Here is a 24,724-nt window from a genome sequence, read left to right as displayed (position 1 = left end):
TCTTCGGTGTTATACACAGGCTGCCGGAGAGGAGCTAGTATATTATCAGCGGTGTTATACAGTGGCTGCCGGAGAGGAGCTAGATATTATCTGTGGTGTTATACAGCGGCTGCCCGGAGAGGAGCTAGAATATTATATGTGGTGTTATACAGCGGCTGCCGGAGAGGAGCTAGAATATTATATGTGGTGTTATACAGCGGCTGCCGGAGAGGAGCTAGTATATTATCTGTGGTGTTATACAGCGGCTGCCCGGAGAGGAGCTAGATATTATATGTGGTGTTATACAGCGGCTGCCGCAGAGGAGCTAGAATATTATAAGTCGTGTTATACAGTGGCTGCCCGGAGAGGAGCTAGATATTATCTGCGGTGTTATACAGCGGCTGCCCGGAGAGGAGCTAGAATATTATCTGTGGTGTTATACAGCGGCTGCCGGAGCGGAGCTAGTATATTATCTGTGGTGTTATACAGCGGCTGCCGGAGAGGAGCTAGATATTATCAGCGGTGTTATACAGCGGCTGCCGGAGAGGAGCTAGATATTATCAGCGGTGTTATACAGTGGCTGCCGGAGAGGAGCTAGATATTATCTGCGGTGTTATACAGCGGCTGCCCGGAGAGGAGCTAGATATTATCTGCGGTGTTATACAGCGGCTGCAGGGAGAGGAGCTAGATATTATCAGCGGTGTTATACAGCGGCTGCCGGAGAGGAGCTAGATATTATCAGCGGTGTTATACAGCGGCTGCCGGAGAGGAGCTAGATATTATCTGCGGTGTTATACAGCGGCTGCCCGGAGAGGAGCTAGTATATTATCTGCGGTGTTATACAGCGGCTGCAGGGAGAGGAGCTAGATATTATCTGTGGTGTTATACAGCGGCTGCAGGGAGAGGAGCTAGATATTATCTGTGGTGTTATACAGCGGCTGCCGGAGAGGAGCTAGTATATTATCTGCGGTGTTATACAGCGGCTGCCCGGAGAGGAGCTAGTATATTATCTGCGGTGTTATACAGCGGCTGCAGGGAGAGGAGCTAGATATTATCTGTGGTGTTATACAGCGGCTGCCGGAGAGGAGCTAGAATATTATATGTGGTGTTATACAGCGGCTGCCGGAGAGGAGCTAGATATTATCAGCGGTGTTATACAGCGGCTGCCGGAGAGGAGCTAGATATTATCAGCGGTGTTATACAGCGGCTGGAGGGGATTAACCAGATCTCTGACTCCCTGGAACCAGCATGTGATCAGGTGCTAATGAATAGTTATATATTATGATATGACACAACCATTTCCTGTGTATAGAGCACGTTTTTCCAGAGATACTTTCAGGACGGAACGTTCTAGAGCGACAGGTGCAGCGACCGGCTGATCTGATAGATGTTTGCGCTATAAATGAACCATTTTACGGCCGTGTTGTGCAGGTACTGTACTCACTTAATAAGTGGATGTTGTGCGAAGGTTTTGGGGCATAATCAGGTGGCCGCTGTTTAGATCACTCCGAGCCGCAGATTCCTGGCTGGAAGACGGAGAATTCGGCGATTACGAGCATAGAAAGAAATGAGTTTCTCTAAATCAGTTTTGTAGAGTAATATTATCCCACGGACGGGAATATAATTGGTCTGCGTGTGGAGACGAGTAGGAGGGGAAGGAATGAATAGGAAATAATGAATGTGAACATTAGATTGTGCCTGGAAATACTGCATCAATTAGTGATCTGCAGATAAACCATCGGAAATGTTCAGATATAATAATCACCTGTAACATTTACCGTGTGCCATACCTGAACATGTATGTGCGAGGGGAGTGATGTTCTGCAGATCTACGTGTAGTAATCTGCAGAAAATATCATTATGTATATAATATGGGACAGAGCAATATTCTGCAGATCTATAGAGATCAGACGTGTAATAATCTGCAGAAAATATCATTATGTATATAATATGGGACAGAGCAATATTCAGCAGATCTATAGAAAGATGTAATAATCTGCAGAATAGATCAAGTTTACGGTTGAGTGTCTACTCTCCGGCCCGTGTGCACACCTATGTGTGAGTGTCTCCCCTCCGGCCCGTGTGCACACCTATGTGTGAGTGTCTCCCCTCCGGCCAGTGTGCACACCTATGTGTGAGTGTCTCCTCTCCGGCCAGTGTGCACACCTATGTGTGAGTGTCTCCTCTCCGGCCCGTGTGTACACCTATGTGTGAGTGTCTCCTCTCCGGCCAGTGTGCACACCTATGTGTGAGTGTCTCCCCTCCGGCCCGTGTGCACACCTATGTGTGAGTGTCTCCCCTCCGGCCCGTGTGTACACCTATGTGTGAGTGTCTCCAATCCGGCCCGTGTGTACACCTATGTGTGTGTGTCTCCTCTCCGGCCCGTGTGTACACCTATGTGTGAGTGTCTTTCCTCCGGCCCGTGTGCACACCTATGTGTGAGTGTCTCCTCTCCGGCCCGTGTGTACACCTATGTGTGAGTGTCTCCCCTCCGGCCCGTGTGCACACCTATGTGTGAGTGTCTCCCCTTCGGCCCGTGTGCACACCTATGTGTGAGTGTCTCCCCTCCGGCCCGTGTGTACACCTATGTGTGAGTGTCTCCCATCCGGCCCGTGTGTACACCTATGTGTGTGTGTCTCCTCTCCGGCCCGTGTGTACACCTATGTGTGAGTGTCTCCCCTCCGGCCCGTGTGTACACCTATGTGTGTGTGTCTCCTCTCCGGCCCGTGTGTACACCTATGTGTGAGTGTCTCCCCTCCGGCCTGTGTGTACACCTATGTGTGAGTGTCTTTCCTCCGGCCCGTGTGCACACCTATGTGTGAGTGTCTTTCCTCTGGCCCGTGTGCACACCTACAGTATGTGTGAGTGTCTCCTCTCCGGCCCGTGTGCACACCTATGTGTGAGTGTCTCCCCTCCAGCCCGTGTGCACACCTATGTGTGAGTGTCTCCCCTCCGGCCCGTGTGCACACCTATGTGTGAGTGTCTCCCCTCCAGCCCGTGTGCACACCTATGTGTGAGTGTCTCCCCTCCGGCCCATGTGCACACCTATGTGTGAGTGTCTCCCCTCCGGCCAGTGTGCACACCTATGTGTGAGTGTCTCCCATCTTCCCCGTGTGCACACCTATGTGTGAGTGTCTCCCCTCCGGCCGTGTGCACACCTATGTGTGAGTGTCTCCCCTCTGGCCCGTGTGCACACCTATGTGTGAGTGTCTCCCCTCTGGCCCATGTGCACACCTATGTGTGAGTGTCTCCCCTCCGGCCCGTGTGCACACCTATGTGTGAGTGTCTCCCCTCTGGCCCGTGTGCACACCTATGTGTGAGTGTCTCCCCTTCGGCCCATGTGCACACCTATGTGTGAGTGTCTCCCCTCCGGCCCGTGTGCACACCTATGTGTGAGTGTCTACCCTCCGGCCCGTGTGCACACCTATGTGTGAGTGTCTCCCCTCCGGCAGTGTGCACACCTATGTGTGAGTGTCTCCCCTCTGGCCCGTGTGCACACCTATGTGTGAGTGTCTCCCCTTCGGCCCGTGTGCACACCTATGTGTGAGTGTCTCCCCTCCGGCCCGTGTGCACACCTATGTGTGAGTGTTTCCCCTCCGGCCCGTGTGCACACCTATGTGTGAGTGTCTCCCCTCTGGCCCGTTTGCACACCTATGTGTGAGTGTCTCCCCTCCGCCCCGGGTGCACACCTATGTGTGTGTGTCTCCCCTCCGGCCCGTGTGCACACCTATGTGTGAGTGTCTCCCCTCCGGCCCGTGTGCACACCTATGTGTGAGTGTCTTTCCTCCGGCCCGTGTGCACACCTATGTGTGAGTGTCTCCCCTCCGGCCCGTGTGCACACCTATGTGTGAGTGTCTTTCCTCCGGCCCGTGTGCACACCTATGTGTGAGTGTCTCCCCTTCGGCCCGTGTGCACACCTATGTGTGAGTGTCTCCCCTCCGGCCCGTGTGCACACCTATGTGTGAGTGTTTCCCCTCCGGCCCGTGTGCACACCTATGTGTGAGTGTCTCCCCTCTGGCCCGTTTGCACACCTATGTGTGAGTGTCTCCCCTCCGCCCCGGGTGCACACCTATGTGTGTGTGTCTCCCATCTTCCCCGTGTGCACACCTATGTGTGTGTGTGTCTCCCCTCCGGCCCGTGTGCACACCTATGTGTGAGTGTCTCCCCTCCGGCCCATGTGCACACCTATGTGTGAGTTTCTCCCATCTTCCCTGTGTGCACACCTATGTGTGAGCGTCTCCCCTCCGGCACGTGTGCACACCTATGTGTGAGTGTCTCCCCTCTGGCCCGTTTGCACACCTATGTGTGAGTGTCTCCCCTCCGGCCCGTGTGCACACCTATGTGTGAGTGTCTCCCCTCCGGCCCGTGTGCACACCTATGTGTGAGTGTCTCCCCTCTGGCCCGTTTGCACACCTATGTGTGAGTGTCTCCCCTCCGCCCCGGGTGCACACCTATGTGTGTGTGTCTCCCATCTTCCCCGTGTGCACACCTATGTGTGTGTGTGTCTCCCCTCCGGCCCGTGTGCACACCTATGTGTGAGTGTCTCCCCTCCGGCCCATGTGCACACCTATGTGTGAGTGTCTCCCCTCCGGCCCATGTGCACACCTATGTGTGAGTGTCTCCCCTCCGGCCCATGTGCACACCTATGTGTGTGTGTCTCCCATCCGGCCCGTGTGCACACCTATGTGTGTGTGTCTCCCATCTTCCCCGTGTGCACACCTATGTGTGAGTGTCTCCCCTCCGGCCCGTGTGCACACCTATGTGTGAGTGTTTCCCCTCCGGCCCGTGTGCACACCTATGTGTGAGTGTCTCCCCTCCGTCCCATGTGCACACCTATGTGTGAGTGTCTCACCTCCGGCCCATGTGTACACCTATGTGTGAGTGTCTCCCCTCTGGCCCGGGTGCACACCTATGTGTGAGTGTCTCCCATCTTCCCTGTGTGCACACCTATGTGTGAGTGTCTCCCATCTTCCCTGTGTGCACACCTATGTGTGTGTGTCTCCCCTCCGGCCCGGGTGCACTGCCGTCACACATCATGAGGTAAACACTAATGTATCTGTACAGTTCCATGTGCAAAGGCTGCTGGGAAGGGCATCATTAGCGATATTGGAGAATATACATGAGCCGGGATGAGAGTGGTAGCAGAGAGTCACGATGGATTGTGGTTACAGAATACACACGCTGCGCTGCCAATACATGTGATCAATCATCTGTCACAACCTCAGTCCGTTCTGATGTCGCTGTCAGGTTCCCAGGACACAGGCGATAGACGAGAACCACATTATTACAAGCTACAAATAGGTGTCTCCCTGATGCTTCACAGCCATTCGCTGCAGTCATGCTGGTATTTGTAGTTCTACTGCAGCGCCATAACAGATAAAGATCATGACATTGCCCAACTCCATAGACCCCGGGGTATATACTGTATTATTCACATCCTGAAGCCACCGCTTAGTAAATGCGCCTACAACTGTCACTATTAATAAGATCTCATGATTACCTAGCCACTGAGATACCACAAACATTGGAGGACAGCCTCAGCATATACGGAATACAATATTGGGGACAGGCGATAAATGCCGGAGTCTCCCCAACACGAACCAGAACCCCGACTCCGTGTTTAGATGACATAACAGGGGCCACTGAGGGATACAGACTTCATTGCTTTTCATTTTCCATCATTGTCCGGGAAGATAATATGTGGCGCTGAAACGCGGCCGGCTGTGACTCAGCGAGAGACGGCGGCGGTCACCTCCGGAGCAGCCGATGTAATGAAGAAAAGTAATTTCATCCTCAGGGTGAGGAAAACATAAACCATCTCTAACCTGAGCGTTCCCTCTGAATATCATCAGCCTGGAAGGGAAATGCCGGAGCGCAGGAGATGCGGAGCGCTCTGCCGTGTGACAATAACATTACAGCGGGTACCCCAGTATAAGAGGGGGTGTCCATGTTACATGTATGGTGCAGGAAATGTGGAGCGCTCTGCCGTGTGACAATAACATTACAGCGGGTACCCCAGTATAAGAGGGGGTGTCTATGTTACATGTATGGTGCAGGAGATGCGGAGTGCTCTGCTGTGTGACAATAACATTACAGCGGGTACCCCAGTATAAGAGGGGGTGTCCATGTTACATGTGTGGTGCAGGAGATGCGGAGTGCTCTGCTGTGTGACAAATAACATTACAGCGGGTACCCCAGTATAAGAGGGGGTGTCTATGTTACATGTATGGTGCAGGAGATGCGGAGTGCTCTGCTGTGTGACGATAACATTACAGCGGGTACCCCAGTATAAGAGGAGGGGTCCATGTTACATGTGTGGTGCAGGAGATGCAGAGCGCGCTGCCGTGTGACAATAACATTACAGCGGGTACCCCAGTATAAGAGGGGGTGTCCATGTTACATGTGTGGTGCAGGAGATGCGGAGCGCTCTGCCGTGTGACAATAACATTACAGCGGGTACCCCAGTATAAGAGGAGGGGTCCATGTTACATGTGTGGTGCAGGAGATGCGGAGCGCTCTGCCGTGTGACAGATAACATTACAGCGGGTACCCCAGTATAAGAGGAGGGGTGTCCATGTTACATGTATGGTGCAGGAGATGCGGAGCGCTCTGCTGTGTGACAAATAACATTACAGCGGGTACCCCAGTATAAGAGGGGGTGTCCATGTTACATGTGTGGTGCAGGAGATGCGGAGCGCTCTGCTGTGTGACAAATAACATTACAGCGGGTACCCCAGTATAAGAGGGGGTGTCCATGTTACATGTGTGGTGCAGGAGATGCAGAGCGCTCTGCCGTGTGACAGATAACATTACAGCGGGTACCCCAGTATAAGAGGGGGTGTCCATGTTACATGTGTGGTGCAGGAGATGCGGAGCGCTCTGCCGTGTGACAATAACATTACAGCGAGTACCCCAGTATAAGAGGGGGTGTCCATGTTACATGTGTGGTGCAGGAGATGCGGAGCGCTCTGCCGTGTGACAATAATATTACAGCGGGTACCCCAGTATAAGAGGGGGTGTCCATGTTACATGTGTGGTGCAGGAGATGCGGAGCGCTCTGCTGTGTGACAGATAACATTACAGCGGGTACCCCAGTATAAGAGGAGGGGTGTCCATGTTACATGTGTGGTGCAGGAGATGCGGAGCGCTCTGCCGTGTGACAATAACATTACAGCAGGTACCCCAGTATAGGAGGAGGTGTCCATGTTACATGTGTGGTGCAGGAGATGCAGAGCGCTCTGCCGTGTGACAGATAACATTACAGTGGGTACCCCAGTATAAGAGGAGGTGTCCATGTTACATGTGTGGTGCAGGAGATGCGGAGCGCGCTGCCGTGTGACAAATAACATTACAGCAGGTACCCCAGTATAAGAGGAGGTGTCTATGTTACATGTGTGGTGCAGGAGATGCGGAGCGCTCTGCCGCGTGACAATAACATTACAGCGGGTACCCCAGTATAAGAGGGGGTGTCTATGTTACATGTGTGGTGCAGGAGATGCGGAGCGCTCTGCCATGTGACAAATAACATTACAGCGGGTACCCCAGTATAAGAGGAGGGGTCCATGTTACATGTATGGTGCAGGAGATTCGGAGCGCTCTGCAGAGGGACAAATAACATTACAGCGGGTACCCCAGTATAAGAGGAGGGGTCCATGTTACATGTGTGGTGCAGGAGATGCGGAGCGCTCTGCCGTGTGACAATAACATTACAGCGGGTACCACAGTATAAGAGGGGGTGTCCATGTTACATGTGTGGTGCAGGAGATGCGGAGCGCTGTGCCGTGTGACAATAACATTACAGCGGGTACCCCAGTATAAGAGGAGGGGTCCATGTTACATGTGTGGTGCAGGAGATGCGGAGCGCTCTGCCGTGTGACAATAACATTACAGCGGGTTCCCCCAGTATAAGAGGAGGGGTCCATGTTACATGTATGGTGCAGGAGATGCGGAGCGCTCTGCCGTGTGACAAATAACATTACAGCGGGTACCCCAGTATAAGAGGGGGTGTCCATGTTACATGTATGGTGCAGGAGATGCGGAGCGCTCTGCTGTGTGACAAATAACATTACAGCGGGTACCCCAGTATAAGAGGAGGGGTCCATGTTACATGTGTGGTGCAGGAGATGCGGAGCGCTCTGCCGTGTAACAATAACATTACAGCGGGTACCCCAGTATAAGAGGAGGTGTCCATGTTACATGTGTGGTGCAGGAGATGCGGAGCGCTCTGCTGTGTGACAAATAACATTACAGCGGGTACCCCAGTATAAGAGGGGGTGTCCATGTTACAAGTGTGGTGCAGGAGATGCGGAGCGCTCTGCTGTGTGACAATAACATTACAGCGGGTACCCCAGTATAAGAGGAGGTGTCCATGTTACATGTGTGGTGCAGGAGATGCGGAGCGCTCTGCCGTGTGACAGATAACATTACAGCGGGTACCCCAGTATAAGAGGGGGTGTCCATGTTACATGTGTGGTGCAGGAGATGCAGAGCGCTCTGCTGTGTGACAAATAACATTACAGCGGGTACCCCAGTATAAGAGGAGGTGACCATGTTACATGTGTGGTGCAGGAGATGCGGAGCGCTCTGCTGTGTGACAAATAACATTACAGCGGGTACCCCAGTATAAGAGGGGGTGTCCATGTTACAAGTGTGGTGCAGGAGATGCGGAGCGCTCTGCTGTGTGACAATAACATTACAGCGGGTACCCCAGTATAAGAGGAGGTGTCCATGTTACATGTGTGGTGCAGGAGATGCGGAGCGCTCTGCCGTGTGACAGATAACATTACAGCGGGTACCCCAGTATAAGAGGGGGTGTCCATGTTACATGTGTGGTGCAGGAGATGCAGAGCGCTCTGCCGTGTGACAGATAACATTACAGTGGGTACCCCAGTATAAGAGGAGGGGTCCATGTTACATGTGTGGTGCAGGAGATGCGGAGCGCTCTGCTGTGTGACAAATAACATTACAGCAGGTACCCCAGTATAAGAGGAGGGGTCCATGTTACATGTGTGGTGCAGGAGATGCGGAGCGCTCTGCTGTGTGACAAATAACATTACAGCGGGTACCCTAGTATAAGAGGAAGGGTCCATGTTACATGTGTGGTGCAGGAGATGCGGAGCGCGCTGCCGTGTGACAAATAACATTACAGCAGGTACCCCAGTATAAGAGGAGGTGTCTATGTTACATGTGTGGTGCAGGAGATGCGGAGCGCTCTGCCGCGTGACAATAACATTACAGCGGGTACCCCAGTATAAGAGGGGGTGTCTATGTTACATGTGTGGTGCAGGAGATGCGGAGCGCTCTGCCATGTGACAAATAACATTACAGCGGGTACCCCAGTATGAGAGGAGGGGTCCATGTTACATGTATGGTGCAGGAGATGCGGAGCGCTCTGCAGAGGGACAAATAACATTACAGCGGGTACCCCAGTATAAGAGGAGGGGTCCATGTTACATGTGTGGTGCAGGAGATGCGGAGCGCGCTGCCGTGTGACAAATAACATTACAGCAGGTACCCCAGTATAAGAGGAGGTGTCTATGTTACATGTGTGGTGCAGGAGATGCGGAGCGCTCTGCCGCGTGACAATAACATTACAGCGGGTACCCCAGTATGAGAGGGGGTGTCTATGTTACATGTGTGGTGCAGGAGATGCGGAGCGCTCTGCCATGTGACAAATAACATTACAGCGGGTACCCCAGTATAAGAGGAGGGGTCCATGTTACATGTATGGTGCAGGAGATGCGGAGCGCTCTGCAGAGGGACAAATAACATTACAGCGGGTACCCCAGTATAAGAGTAGGGGTCCATGTTACATGTGTGGTGCAGGAGATGCGGAGCGCTCTGCCGTGTGACAATAACATTACAGCGGGTACCACAGTATAAGAGGTGGTGTCCATGTTACATGTGTGGTGCAGGAGATGCGGAGCGCTGTGCCGTGTGACAATAACGTTACAGCGGGTACCCCAGTATAAGAGGAGGGGTCCATGTTACATGTGTGGTGCAGGAGATGCGGAGCGCTCTGCCGTGTGACAATAACATTACAGCGGGTTCCCCCAGTATAAGAGGAGGGGTCCATGTTACATGTATGGTGCAGGAGATGCGGAGCGCTCTGCCGTGTGACAAATAACATTACAGCGGGTACCCCAGTATAAGAGGGGGTGTCCATGTTACATGTATGGTGCAGGAGATGCGGAGCGCTCTGCTGTGTGACAATAACATTACAGCGGGTACCCCAGTATAAGAGGAGGGGTCCATGTTACATGTGTGGTGCAGGAGATGCAGAGCGCTCTGCTGTGTGACAAATAACATTACAGCAGGTACCCCAGTATAAGAGGAGGGGTCCATGTTACATGTGTGGTGCAGGAGATGCGGAGCGCTCTGCCGTGTGACAATAACATTACAGCGGGTACCCCAGTATAAGAGGAGGTGTCCATGTTACATGTGTGGTGCAGGAGATGCGGAGCGCTCTGCTGTGTGACAAATAACATTACAGCGGGTACCCCAGTATAAGAGGGGGTGTCCATGTTACATGTGTGGTGCAGGAGATGCGGAGCGCTCTGCTGTGTGACAATAACATTACAGCGGGTACCCCAGTATAAGAGGAGGTGTCCATGTTACATGTGTGGTGCAGGAGATGCGGAGCGCTCTGCCGTGTGACAGATAACATTACAGCGGGTACCCCAGTATAAGAGGGGGTGTCCATGTTACATGTGTGGTGCAGGAGATGCAGAGCGCTCTGCCGTGTGACAGATAACATTACAGTGGGTACACCAGTATAAGAGGAGGGGTCCATGTTACATGTGTGGTGCAGGAGATGCGGAGCGCTCTGCTGTGTGACAAATAACATTACAGCGGGTACCCCAGTATAAGAGGAGGGGTCCATGTTACATGTATGGTGCAGGAGATGCGGAGCGCTCTGCCGTGTGACAGATAACATTACAGCGGGTACCCCAGTATAAGAGGGGGTGTCCATGTTACATGTGTGGTGCAGGAGATGCGGAGCGCTCTGCCGTGTGACAATAACATTACAGCGGGTACCCCAGTATAAGAGGGGGTGTCCATGTTACATGTGTGGTGCAGGAGCTGCGGAGTGCTCTGCTGTGTGACAAATAACATTACAGCGGGTACCCCAGTATAAGAGGGGGTGTCCATGTTACATGTGTGGTGCAGGAGATGCGGAGCGCTCTGCCGTGTGACAAATAACATTACAGCGGGTACCCCAGTATAAGAGGAGGGGTCTATGTTACAGGTATGGTGCAGGAGATGCGGAGCGCTCTGCCGTGTGACAATAACATTACAGCGGGTACCCCAGTATAAGAGGGGGTGTCCATGTTACATGTATGGTGCAGGAGATGCGGAGCGCTCTGCTGTGTGACAAATAACATTACCGCGGGTACCCCAGTATAAGAGGAGGGGTCCATGTTACATGTGTGGTGCAGGAGATGCGGAGCGCGCTGCCGTGTGACAATAACATTACAGCTGGTACCCCAGTATAAGAGGAGGGGTCCATGTTACATGTGTGGTGCAGGAGATGCGGAGCGCTCTGCTGTGTGACAAATAACATTACAGCGGGTACCCCAGTATAAGAGAAGGTGTCCATGTTACATGTGTGGTGCAGGAGCTGCGGAGCGCTCTGCTGTGTGACAAATAACATTACAGCGGGTACCCCAGTATAAGAGGGGGTGTCCATGTTACATGTGTGGTGCAGGAGATGCGGAGCGCTCTGCTGTGTGACAAATAACATTACAGCGGGTACCCCAGTATAAGAGGAGGTGTCCATGTTACATGTATGGTGCAGGAGATGCGGAGCGCTGTGCCGTGTGTTGGGGGAGGGGGGGGGATGTGACGCTGTTATGTGACGGATCTGACTGATGTGACAATTCTGACTTACTTGCCGAATGCAGCTGTCCCTGAAGTAGATAAATACAGCAATCAGCCTCATTTGGCCGATTGTAAATTAGTTGGGCACCGGGTCCCGGCTGTATTTGACATCGGATGGGTAGGAATGATTACATTCGCACCCATCCGATCTTAGTCATTTTACCCTAAATATAACACAAGCGGCCCGGTGCACTTGCCACAACCATACACAGGTGTAACACAAGCGGCCCGGTGCACTTGTCACAACCATACACAGGTGTAACACAAGCGGCACGGTGCACTTGTCACAACCATACACAGGTGTAACACAAGCGGCCCGGTGCACTTGTCACAACCATACACAGGTGTAACACAAGCGGCACGGTGCACTTGTCACAACCATACACAGGTGTAACACAAGCGGCCCGGTGCACTTGTCACAACCATACACAGGTGTAACACAAGCGGCACGGTGCACTTGTCACAACCATACACAGGTGTAACACAAGCGGCACGGTGCACTTGTCACAACCATACACAGGTGTAACACAAGCGGCCCGGTGCACTTGTCACAACCATACACAGATGTAACAACAGATACTAGTGATACAAGCATGAGCACACAGGGAAGCAGGGAAATTCCCGAGAAATCAGGGCGAGAGATAATTGGGTGTAGTATGAGCAGCTGTCTGACGCCTGGTTATTTACACAGCGCAGTCTGTTATCACCGCGGCTCGCTGCAATCACATGTGGCCGGTCATCTACTGCAGGCGTGATGGTCACACAGGCCGTGTGCGTGTAACGGGAGAGGACGCAGTTCTGTGATGACGTGGTGGCTTGTGGATATCCGTCACGTATCTTTTGTGTTATATATGTTTACAGATGAGATTGTTAGATAGTTGTACAGATACTTGTTGTGCACAATTATATTCCCCGCGCAGATTATGTACAATACGTCCCACAGTGCGTCACTGCTCCTGTATTATATCCAGGGCCGGCTCTACCATTAGGCAGCTGCCTAGGGCGCCAGGATCTAGGGGGGGGGGGGGGGGCGCCGCGAAGTCTGCCTATCAAAAATGAAGAATGTCTCTGAGGATCCTTGTTGGCCTTAATGCAGATGGCTGCAGTGGAACTTCTAAGACCTCACCCCAATAGCTTCCCTTGAGGCATACTTTCCTCATTGTACTCTGTTGTGGGTGGTAAAGGAGCGGGTGCGGGGGGCCTCCAGGGAAAGCAGGGCACTGGGAGGACCTCACAATTTTGTAGCCTCCCTGCCATTCCGCAATGTTAGGAAGGTATGCCTTAAGGGGAGAAGCCTTACACCGGCCCTGATTATATCCCCCAGAGATTAGTACCCCAAAGACATGTGTAAGGAGGTAACACGCCTCACACGTGATTACTGCACATGTAACCTGTTCCATCATTATCCAGAAAGCAGCAACTACAACTCCCAGCGTGTGTGGTGACCTCGCCTTGCTGAGTGCACTGACAGATGTTATAGCGGTGTCCCCGGATGGCCAACAATGGTGTGATTACTGTGAGAACACTGTCCCCCATAGACATAAGATCGGGGCTGATTCACACTCTGGTAACAGCAGCACAGACACCACAGGGGCTCATTCACAGAGCGAAGCACGCAACAAAGCACAAGGGAGGAATAGAGGCATCTACATGTGATTCCCCCAGCGAACAGGAGGAGGCGCTGCAGAGCAATCCTATGCTGCTGCTGAGAGTCTCACCTATGACACAAGGACCATTAGCAGTAAGCAACCATCAGCGGTAATAACCATCAGTGGTAAGCAACCATCAGAGGTAATAACCATCAGAGGTAAGCAACCATCAATGGTAAACAACAAACAGTGGTAACGCAATCGTAAGCGGTAAGCAGGCAGCAATGCAAAGCAAAAAACAAGGGTAAGCAATCATCAGCCGTAAGCAACCATGAGTGGTAAGCAATCGTCAGTGGTAACAACCATCAGTGGTAAGCAATCGTCAGTGGTAACAACCATCAGTGGTAAGTAACCATCAGTGGTAAGCAACCGTCAGTGGTAAGCAACCATCAGTGGTAAGCAACCGTCAGTGGTAAGCAACCGTCAGTGGTAAGCATCCATCAATGGTAAACAAACAGTGGCAACGCAATCGTAAGCGGTAAGCAGCCAGCAATGGAAAGCAAAAAACAAGGGTAAGCAATCATCAGCCTTAAGCAACCATGAGTGGTAAGCAATCGTCAGTGGTAACAACCGTCAGTGGTAAGTAACCGTCAGTGGTAAGTAACCGTCAGTGGTAAGCAACCGTCAGTGGTAACAACTATCAGTGGTAAGCAACCGTCAGTGGTAAGTAACCGTCAGTGGTAAGCAACCGTCAGTGGTAAGCAACCGTCAGTGGTAAGCAACTGTCAGTGGTAAGCAACTGTCAGTGGTAAGTAACCGTCAGTGGTAAGCAACCGTCAGTGGTAAGCATCCATCAATGGTAAACAACAAACAGTGGCAACGCAATCGTAAGCGGTAAGCAGCCAGCAATGGAAAGCAAAAAACAAGGGTAAGCAATCATCAGCCGTAAGCAACCATGAGTGGTAAGCAATCGTCAGTGGTAACAACCATCAGTGGTAAGCAATCGTCAGTGGTAACAACCATCAGTGGTAAGTAACCATCAGTGGTAAGCAACCGTCAGTGGTAAGCAACCATCAGTGGTAAGCAACCGTCAGTGGTAAGCAACCGTCAGTGGTAAGCATCCATCAATGGTAAACAAAATGTGGCAACGCAATCGTAAGCGGTAAGCAGCCAGCAATGGAAAGCAAAAAACAATGGTAAGCAATCATCAGCCTTAAGCAACCATGAGTGGTAAGCAATCGTCAGTGGTAACAACCATCAGTGGTAAGCAACCGTCAGTGGTAAGTAACCGTCAGTGGTAAGTAACCGTCAGTGGTAAGCAACCGTCAGTGGTAACAACTATCAGTGGTAAGCAACCGTCAGTGGTAAGTAACCGTCAGTGGTAAGCAACCGTCAGTGGTAAGCAACCGTCAGTGGTAAGCAACTGTCAGTGGTAAGTAACCGTCAGTGGTAAGCAACCGTCAGTGGTAAGCATCCATCAATGGTAAACAACAAACAGTGGCAATGCAATCGTAAGCGGTAAGCAGCCAGCAATGGAAAGCAAAAAACAAGGGTAAGCAACCATGAGTGGTAAGCAATCGTCAGTGGTAAGCAACCATCCACGGTTTGCTGCCTATGTTTTTACAAGCGCCCGCCTTACTGGACACCTCTAATGTAATGAACGTGGTGATTGGATGTTCTAGTCCCATGCATTGCATCTGCAGAGACCAGGAATCACACTGCCGATCCCGGGGCTCTTCTGTGGGTGCAGGGCTGGTGGCACCTTGGTATACAGTGGGCAAGACCAGAACACGGCGGCACTGACTTACTCAGAGATACACAGAGTGCAGTGCCCACCCCGGGAGAGGCGTTCCTCCTGTATTATAGATCCCTAATTAGTGCACGCCACCATGTAAACGTGTAAATCAAATCCAATCCCCAGCACAAAGCTCCAATTAATGTAATTATGGTCTCCCGATCGATCAGTTGTTATAGGCGATCAATGCCGCGACCATAATGACATTAATTGGATTGCTGGGCTATTGCACATGTCACCCTGTGTGGGCAGCGCTCTGACAGGGACACTAATAATATACACAGAAATCATTATAACACGGGCGGGGGCGCGCGTACAGCAGGGGCGAGCTGGCACCTCGCTGGAGGTAAGTGCCCACCCCAGGCCTCGCCTGTGGAATAGGACCTGGGTAATGAAGCACACACAGATATACCCAGGTATTACAGGCCGGGACCCCCGGCTCTGAGGTGGATGACATTTCACAGACCCCTCAGTGGCGTTTATCGACCTGTCCCTCTTTGTGATAAGCAGTAAACACAGCGAGATGGACTGTGCTAAGGAATGCGGCTCAGTGTCTGTCTGTTCCTGTGGGGGGGACCCAGGAGGGCTGGGGGTTCCAGTATACAGTGTACACAGCATAGCAAACTCGTCTGAATCAGGCCCATGCTGCCTAGCATAGGTTGGGGGAAGGGTTCTGTACAGTGAGGAGCAGATGTTAGGGAGTGTAGTACATGGTGGGTAGCAGAGGCTGGGGGGTGCTGTACAGTGAGGAGCAGATGTTGGGGAGTGTAGTACATGGTGGGTGGCAGAGGCTGGGGGGTGCTGTACAGTGAGGAGCAGATGTTGGGGAGTGTAGTAGATGGTGGGTGGCAGAGGCTGGGGGGTGCTGTACAGTGAGGAGCAGATGTTGGGGAGTGTAGTACATGGTGTGTGGTACAGATTGGGGGGTGCTGTACAGTGAGGAGCAGATGTTGGGCAGTATAGTACATGGTGTATGGCATAGGTTGGAGGGTGCTGTACAGTGAGGAGCAGATGTTGGGCAGTATAGTACATGGTGTGTGGTACAGATTGGGGGGGGGGTGCTGTACCGTAAGTAGCAGATGTTGGGGAGTGTAGTACATGGTGTGTGGCAGAGGTTGGGGGGTGCTGTACAGTGAGGAGCAGATGTTGGCCAGTATAGTACATGGTGTGTGGTACAGATTGGGGGGTGCTGTACAGTGAGGAGCAGATGTTGGGGAGTGTAGTACATGGTGTGTGGCAGAGGTTGGGGGGTGCTGTACAGTGATGAGCAGATGTTGGGCAGTATAGTACATGGTGTGTGGCAGAGGCTGGGGGGTGCTGTACAGTGAGGAGCAGATGTTGGGGAGTGTAGTACATGGTGGGTGGCAGAGGCTGGGGGGTGCTGTACAGTGAGGAGCAGATGTTGGGCAGTATAGTACATGGTGTCTGGCAGAGGCTGGGGGTGCTGTACAGTGAGGAGCAGATGTTGGGGAGTGTAGTACATGGTGTATGGCACAGATTGGGGGGGTGCTGTACAGTGAGGAGCAGATGTTGGGCGGTATAGTACATGGTGTCTGGCAGAGGCTGGGTAGTGCTGTACAGTGAGGAGCAGATGTTGGGGAGTGTAGTACATGGTGGGTAGCAGAGGCTGGGGGGTGCTGTACAGTGAGGAGCAGATGTTGGGGAGTGTAGTACATGGTGTCTGGCAGAGGTTGAGGGGTGCTGTACAGTGAGGAGCAGATGTTGGGCGGTATAGTACATGGTGTCTGGCAGAGGCTGGGGGGTGCTGTACAGTGAGGAGCAGATGTTGGGCAGTATAGTACATGGTGTCTGGCAGAGGTTGGGGGGGTGCTGTACAGTGAGGAGCAGATGTTGGGCGGTATAGTACATGGTGTCTGGCAGAGGTTGGGGGGTGCTGTACAGTGAGGAGCAGATGTTGGGCGGTATAGTACATGGTGTCTGGCAGAGGCTGGGGGGTGCTGTACAGTGAGGAGCAGATGTTGGGCAGTATAGTACATGGTGTCTGGCAGAGGTTGGGGGGTGCTGTACAGTGAGGAGCAGATGTTGGGCAGTATAGTACATGGTGTCTGGCAGAGGCTGGGGGGTGCTGTACAGTGAGGAGCAGATGTTGGGCAGTATAGTACATGGTGGGTGGCAGAGGCTGGGGGGTGCTGTACAGTGAGGAGCAGATGTTGGGCAGTATAGTACATGGTGTCTGGCAGAGGCTGGGGGGTGCTGTACAGTGAGGAGCAAATGTTGGGCAGTATAGTACATGGTGGGTGGCAGAGGCTGGGGGTGCTGTACAGTGAGGAGCAGATGTTGGGGAGTGTAGTACATGGTGGGTAGCAGAGGCTGGGGGGTGCTGTACAGTGAGGAGCAGATGTTGGGGAGTGTAGTACATGGTGTCTGGCAGAGGTTGAGGGGTGCTGTACAGTGAGGAGCAGATGTTGGGCGGTATAGTACATGGTGTCTGGCAGAGGCTGGGGGGTGCTGTACAGTGAGGAGCAGATGTTGGGCAGTATAGTACATGGTGTCTGGCAGAGGTTGAGGGGTGCTGTACAGTGAGGAGCAGATGTTGGGCGGTATAGTACATGGTGTCTGGCAGAGGTTGGGGGGTGCTGTACAGTGAGGAGCAGATGTTGGGCGGTATAGTACATGGTGTCTGGCAGAGGCTGGGGGGTGCTGTACAGTGAGGAGCAGATGTTGGGCAGTATAGTACATGGTGTCTGGCAGAGGTTGGGGGGTGCTGTACAGTGAGGAGCAGATGTTGGGCAGTATAGTACATGGTGGGTGGCAGAGGCTGGGGGTGCTGTACAGTGAGGAGCAGATGTTGGGCAGTATAGTACATGGTGTCTGGCAGAGGCTGGGGGGTGCTGTACAGTGAGGAGCAGATGTTGGGCAGTATAGTACATGGTGTCTGGCAGAGGCTGGGGGGTGCTGTACAGTGAGGAGCAAATGTTGGGCAGTATAGTACATGGTGGGTGGCAGAGGCTGGGGGTGCTGTACAGTGAGGAGCAGATGTTGGGGAGTGTAGTACATGGTGTGTGGCAGAGGCTGGGGGGTGCTGTACAGTGAGGAGCAGATGTTGGGCAGTATAGTACATGGTGTGTGGCACATATTGGGGGGTGCTGTACAGTGAGGAGCAGATGTTGGGGAGTATAGTACATGGTGGGTGGCAGAGGCTGGGGGGTGCTGTACAGTGAGGAGCAGATGTTGGGCAGTATAGTACATGGTGTCTGGCAGAGGCTGGAGGTGCTGTACAGTGAGGAGCAGATGTTGGGGAGTGTAGTACATGGTGGGTGGCAGAGGCTAGGGGGTGCTGTACAGTGAGGAGCAGATGTTGGGCAGTATAGTACATGGTGGGTGGCAGAGGCTGGGGGGTGCTGTACAGTGAGGAGCAGATGTTGGGGAGTGTAGTACATGGTGGGTGGCAGAGGCTGGGGGGTGCTGTACAGTAAGGAGCAGATGTTGGGCAGTATAGTACATGGTGGGTGGCAGAGGCTGGGGGTGCTGTACAGTGAGGAGCAGATGTTGGGCAGTATAGTACATGGTGTCTGGCAGAGGCTGGGGGGTGCTGTACAGTAAGGAGCAGATGTTGGGGAGTGTAGTACATGGTGGGTGGCAGAGGCTGAGGGGTGCTGTACAGTGAGAAGCAGATGTAGGGGAGTGTAGTACATGGTGGGTGGCAGAGGCTGGGGGGTGCTGTACAGTGAGGAGCAGATGTTGGGCAGTATAGTACATGGTGTCTGGCAGAGGCTGGGGGTGCTGTACAGTGAGGAGCAGATGTTGGGCAGTATAGTACATGGTGGGTGGCAGAGACTGGGGGGTGCTGTACAGTGAGGAGCAGATGTTGGGCAGTATAGTACATGGTGGGTGGCAGAGGCTGGGGGGTGCTGTACAGTGAGGAGCAGATGTTGGGGAGTGTAGTACATGGTGGGTGTCAGAGGCTGGGGGGTGCTGTACAGTGAAGAGCAGATGTTGGGGAGTGTAGTACATGGTGGGTGGCAGAGGCTGGGGGGTGCTGTACAGTGAGGAGCAGATGTTGGGGAGTGTAGTACATGGTGGGTGGCAGAGGCTGGGGGGTGCTGTACAGTGAGGAGCAGATGTTAGGCAGTATAGTACATGGTGGGTGGCAGAGGCTGGGGGTGCTGTACAGTGAGGAGCAGATGTTGGGGAGTGTAGTACATGGTGTGTGGCAGAGGCTGGGGGTGCTGTACAGTGAGGAGCAGATGTTGGGGAGTGCAGTACATGGTGGGTGGCAGAGGTTGGGGGTGCTGTACAGTGAGGAGCAGATGTTGGGGAGTGTACTACATGGTGGGTGGCAGAGGCTGGGGGGTGCTGTACAGTGAGGAGCAGATGTTGGGGAGTGCAGTACATGGTGGGTGGCAGAGGTTGGGGGGTGCTGTACAGTGAGGAGCAGATGTTGGGCAGTATAGTACATGGTGTCTGGCAGAGGGTTGGGATCATTTGGTCTATTGCATTATGGTCGAAAGTCATTAGGTCGAATCCATTAGGTCGACATGCTAAAAGGTCGACATGACTCTAGGTCGACATGGGAAAAGGTCGACATGATTCTAGGTCGAAAGGTCATTAGTTCGACAGGTCATTAGTTCGACAAGGTCATTAGTTCGACATTGTCTATGTCGACATTCACAAGGTCGACATGGGGTTTTTCACTGTTTTTTTACCTGAATGTCAACACAGTCGACATGGACACAGTTTAAAGTGCACTGCATCCCCTCGCATCGCTCGCTGCGCTCGCTATGCGTCGGGCACGGTGCCTCGCTACGCTCGGCACACTATTTTATTCTCCCACCACGCCCTAGTGGATGGTAGGGCATGAAATACCGCCTGTCGGCACATGTTGGCTCAAAAAACAGTGAAAAACTCCATGTCGACCTTGTGAATGTCGACATAGACAATGTCGAACTAATGACCTTGTCGAACTAATGACCTGTCGAACTAATGACCTTTCGAACTAGAATCATGTCGACCTTTTCCCATGTCGACCTAGAGTCATGTCGACCTTTTAGCATGTCGACCTAATGGATTCGACCTAATGACTGTCGACCATAATGCAGTAGACCAAATGACCGCATCCCCTGGCGGAGGCTGGGGGGTGCTGTACAGTGAGGAGCAGATGTTGGGGAGTGTAGTACATGGTGTGTGGCAGAGGCTGGGGGGTGCTGTACAGTGAGGAGCAGATGTTGGGCAGTATAGTACATGGTGGGTGGCAGAGGCTGGGGGGTGCTGTACAGTGAGGAGCAGATGTTGGGGAGTGCAGTACATGGTGGGTGGCAGAGGTTGGGGGGTGCTGTACAGTGAGGAGCAGATATTGGGGAGTGTAGTACATGGTGGGTAGCAGAGGCTGGGGGGTGCTGTACAGTGAGGAGCAGATGTTGGGGAGTGTAGTACATGGTGGGTAGCAGAGGCTGGGGGGTGCTGTACAGTGAGGAGCAGATGTTGGGGAGTGTAGTACATGGTGGGTGGCAGAGGCTGGGGGGTGCTGTACAGTGAGGAGCAGATGTTGGGGAGTGTAGTACATGGTGGGTGGCAGAGGCTGGGGGGTGCTGTACAGTGAGGAGCAGATGTTGGGGAGTGCAGTACATGGTGGGTGGCACAGAATGGAGTGAGGGGGGGGGGGGGGGTATACAGTGATGCAGACAGCACAATACCCGGCACTGTCTGATCGCTCTGCAGGTGACAGGTAATGAGACATTTCATGCACTACTGCGTCCATGTAACACCGTGTGCGCCAATTCCAGCTCCTCCATTAGGACGGCTGGATGGTCCCCGGCACAACCATTAGCCACAAATGGAAACATCACTTACTCCCAAATACTGAGCGTGCGGAGAAACCTACTCCCGTCCCCACCACGCAGAGCACACTGCTCCCCACCACGCAGCACGCATTGCTCCCCACCACGCAGAGCACACTGCTCCCCACCACGCAGCACACACTGCTCCCCACCACGCAGAGCACACTGCTCCCATCCCCACCACGCAGCACACACTGCTCCCCACCACGCAGAGCACACTGCTCCCATCCCCACCACGCAGCACACACTGCTCCCCACCACGCAGCGCACACTGCTCCCCACCACGCAGAGCACACTGCTCCCATCCCCACCACGCAGCACACACTGCTCCCCACCACGCAGAGCACACTGCTCCCATCCCCACCACGCAGCACACACTGCTCCCCACCACGCAGCGCACACTGCTCCCCACCACGCAGAGCACACTGCTCCCATCCCCACCACGCAGCACACACTGCTCCCCACCACACAGCAAACTACTGCCCTGCATGCAGAGCACTCTGCTCCCATCCCCACCACGCAGCACACACTGTTCCCTACCACGCAGCACACACTGCTCCCCCACCACGCAGAGCACACTGCTCCCATCCCCACCACACAGCACACACTGCTCCCCCACCACGAAGAGCACACTGCTCCCATCCCCACCACACAGTACTATCAGGCTATCTGATTCCCTTACCTCCTTCAAGCGCTCCCTCAAAACCCACTTTTTTTCGACTAGCCTATCCCTCCTCCTAACCTCTTTTGATCCTCCTATCCTGCCTCCGTTCCCCTCCGTTCCTACTTATCCTATTGTATTTCGTTCGTCCACCCACCTGTTTTTAGTATGTTAACTCGGTACTTATGTATTATCTGGGCTCCCATGTTAAATGCACCCTATTTTTTGATAGCCCTACTATCCAAGTACGCATGGAGTCGATTTTATATAGTGTGGCGAGCGCAGCGAGCCACCGTGCCCGAAGCGTGGCGAGCGCAGCGAGCCCCGCGAGGGGTCGCGGTCTCATAAGAAAAACGGGAGCCCAGATATTACATAAGTACCGTTAACTCTTATGAGCAGGGCCCTCCTTCCTCACGTACTCACCCTACCTCATTACCTCACCTGTGCTCCTGTCCTGTTCTTCCCTTCCTCTACTTCATCTTCAGTCTCCTTGACAATTTTGACACCTACTTCTGAACTGATGCTGATTTTAGTTCTACCAGCTATACCCCTATTTATACTGTATCTTTCAACACACCCTGTAGGTTACCTTGTAATTTGTTTTTTTTTGTTTGCTATGTACGGCGCTGCGGACACTTTGCGGCGCCTTATAAATAAACGTACTACTACTACTACTACAGCACACAATGCTCCCCACCACACAGCACACACTGCTCCCCACCACGCAGAGCACACTGCTCCCATCCCCACCACACACACTGCTCCCCACCACGCAGAGCACACTGCTCCCCACCACGCAGCACACACTGCTCCCCACCACGCAGAGCACACTGCTCCCATCCCCACCACGCAGAGCACACTGCTCCCATCCCCACCACGCAGAGCACACTACTCCCCACCACACGCAGTACATGCGCAGAAGTAAGATGGGGTTATACTAGTAAGAAGAGGTGGCTCTAGATCGGGGTTAGTCAGTAAGCGGCCCTCAGTCTCCTGTGGCACTACACATACCAGCATGCACTGCACTAGAATTTTACACAGTGAGGTCAGGTCTGTGCCAATAACACATATACCTCCAAGAACTTGTGACATGAGAGAAGCGTCAGGCATTCTGTGCCTCGTGCCTCAGTGACGTTACCGGTTCCTATGGCTGCAGCTTACACTTCCATCACTGTAGTATTACTGCTGGGTACCAGAGTGAGAATAGGGACGTGTGACTCCTTACCTCTGCAGGTCCCCGCACCAACTCCGCCTGCTCCGCGCCCACCTCAAGCGTCACATCCACAGACGCAAAGGGCCGACTCGCCATCTGCTGACGCTCTCGCATGAGTTGCTGTGGAGACAGAAAGATCTATTATTACAATTCACAGAGGTTTTGGGATGTCAGATTTCTTATATAGCGCACACAGATTCCGCAGCGCTGTACATAGAATATTTGTACATTAACATCAGTCCCTACCCCAGTGGAGCTTACAATCTATATTTCCTACCACATGTACACGCACACACAGACATTCTAGGGTTAATTTTGTTGGGAGCCAATTAGCCTACCAGTATATTTCTGGATTGTGGGAGGAAACCGGAGTACCCGGAGGAAACCCACAAAAGTACGGGGAGAATATACAAACTTCACACAGTTAGGGCCATGGTGGGGATCGAACCCATGACCTCAGCGCTGTGAGGCAGTAATGCTAACCATTACACCGTCCATACTGCCCTGTATATATAACACATGGTGGGGATAGAACCCATGACCTCAGCGTTGTGAGGCAGTAATGCTAACCATTACACCGTATAACACATGGTGGGGATAGAGCCCATGACCTCAGTGCTGTGAGGCAGTAATGTAACCATTACACCGTCCATACTGCCCTGTATATATAACACATGGTGGGGATCGAACCCATGACCTCAGCGCTGTGAGGCAGTAATGTAACCATTACACCATCCGTACTGCCCTGTATATATAACACATGGTGGGGATAGAGCCCATGACCTCAGTGCTGTGAGGCAGTAATGTAACCATTACACCGTCCATACTGCCCTGTATATATAACACATGGTGGGAATAGAACCCATGACCTCAGCGCTGTGAGGCAGTAATGCTAACCATTACACCATCCGTACTGCCCTGTATATATAACACATGGTGGGAATAGAACCCATGACCTCAGTGCTGTGAGGCAGTAATGCTAACCATTACACCATCCGTACTGCCCTGTATATATAACACATGGTGGGAATAGAACCCATGACCTCAGTGCTGTGAGGCAGTAATGCTAACCATTACACCATCCGTACTACCCCGTGTATATAACACATGGTGGGGATAGAACCCATGTCCTCAGTGCTGTGAGGCAGTAATGCTAACCATTACACCATCCGTACTGCCCCGTATATATAACACATGGTGGGGATAGAACCCATGACCTCAGTGCTGTGAGGCAGTAATACTAACCATTACACCATCCGTACTGCCCCGTATATATAACACTAGGTGGGAATAGAACCCATGACCTCAGTGCTGTGAGGCAGTAATGTAACCATTACAGATGTGCGGTGATACTGTGACAATGTATATATTACAGTAACGTGATTCTGGGGATAGTCTCCATCCTAGTTCACCCCACTCCCCTGGACTGTAAGATGTCACAGGCAGGGCCCTCCGCCCCCTGGTCCTGAACTGTCCCTGTCTCCCATCATTCAGTCGCTGTCACAGGCAGGGCCCTCCGCCCTCTGGTCCTACTGAACAACTGCAACCAATCAGCAATGGGCTTATATATACCTAGCACCACCTGGGCAATGAAACCAAGTGTGTGATTGGTGTGCAGTGTGGGTAAATACAGTGCATCTGGAAAGTATTCACAGCGCTTCACTTTTCACATTTTGTTATGTTACAGCCTTATTCCAAAATAGAATAAATTAATTTTCCCCCTCAAAATTCTACACACGATCCCCCATAATGACAACGTGAAAAGTGTTTGGGATTTTTGCAAAAGTTTTAAACATAAAAAACGAAGAA

The 24,724-nt window shown here is 52.7% G+C and overlaps 1 protein-coding gene across 1 annotated transcript in view; it reads right to left on the bottom strand.

Annotated features, from left to right (window-relative positions):
- The window catches only part of ATRNL1 (attractin like 1), a 656,009-nt gene that overhangs the window by 103,056 nt on the left and 528,229 nt on the right, over positions 1-24,724 (bottom strand). Inside the window, exon 28 of the mRNA XM_083149894.1 lies at positions 22,928-23,035. Coding sequence (XP_083006020.1) covers positions 22,928-23,035 — 108 coding nt within the window. The remainder of the gene's footprint in view (positions 1-22,927; positions 23,036-24,724) is intronic.

The sequence above is a fragment of the Crinia signifera genome, chromosome 6 (genome assembly GCF_055691185.1).
Source record: "Crinia signifera chromosome 6, ASM5569118v1, whole genome shotgun sequence".
NCBI classification, from domain to species: domain Eukaryota; kingdom Metazoa; phylum Chordata; class Amphibia; order Anura; family Myobatrachidae; genus Crinia; species Crinia signifera.
The sequence above is the reverse complement of the archived record's forward strand: the minus strand, read 5'-3'. Positions and strand labels throughout refer to the sequence as shown.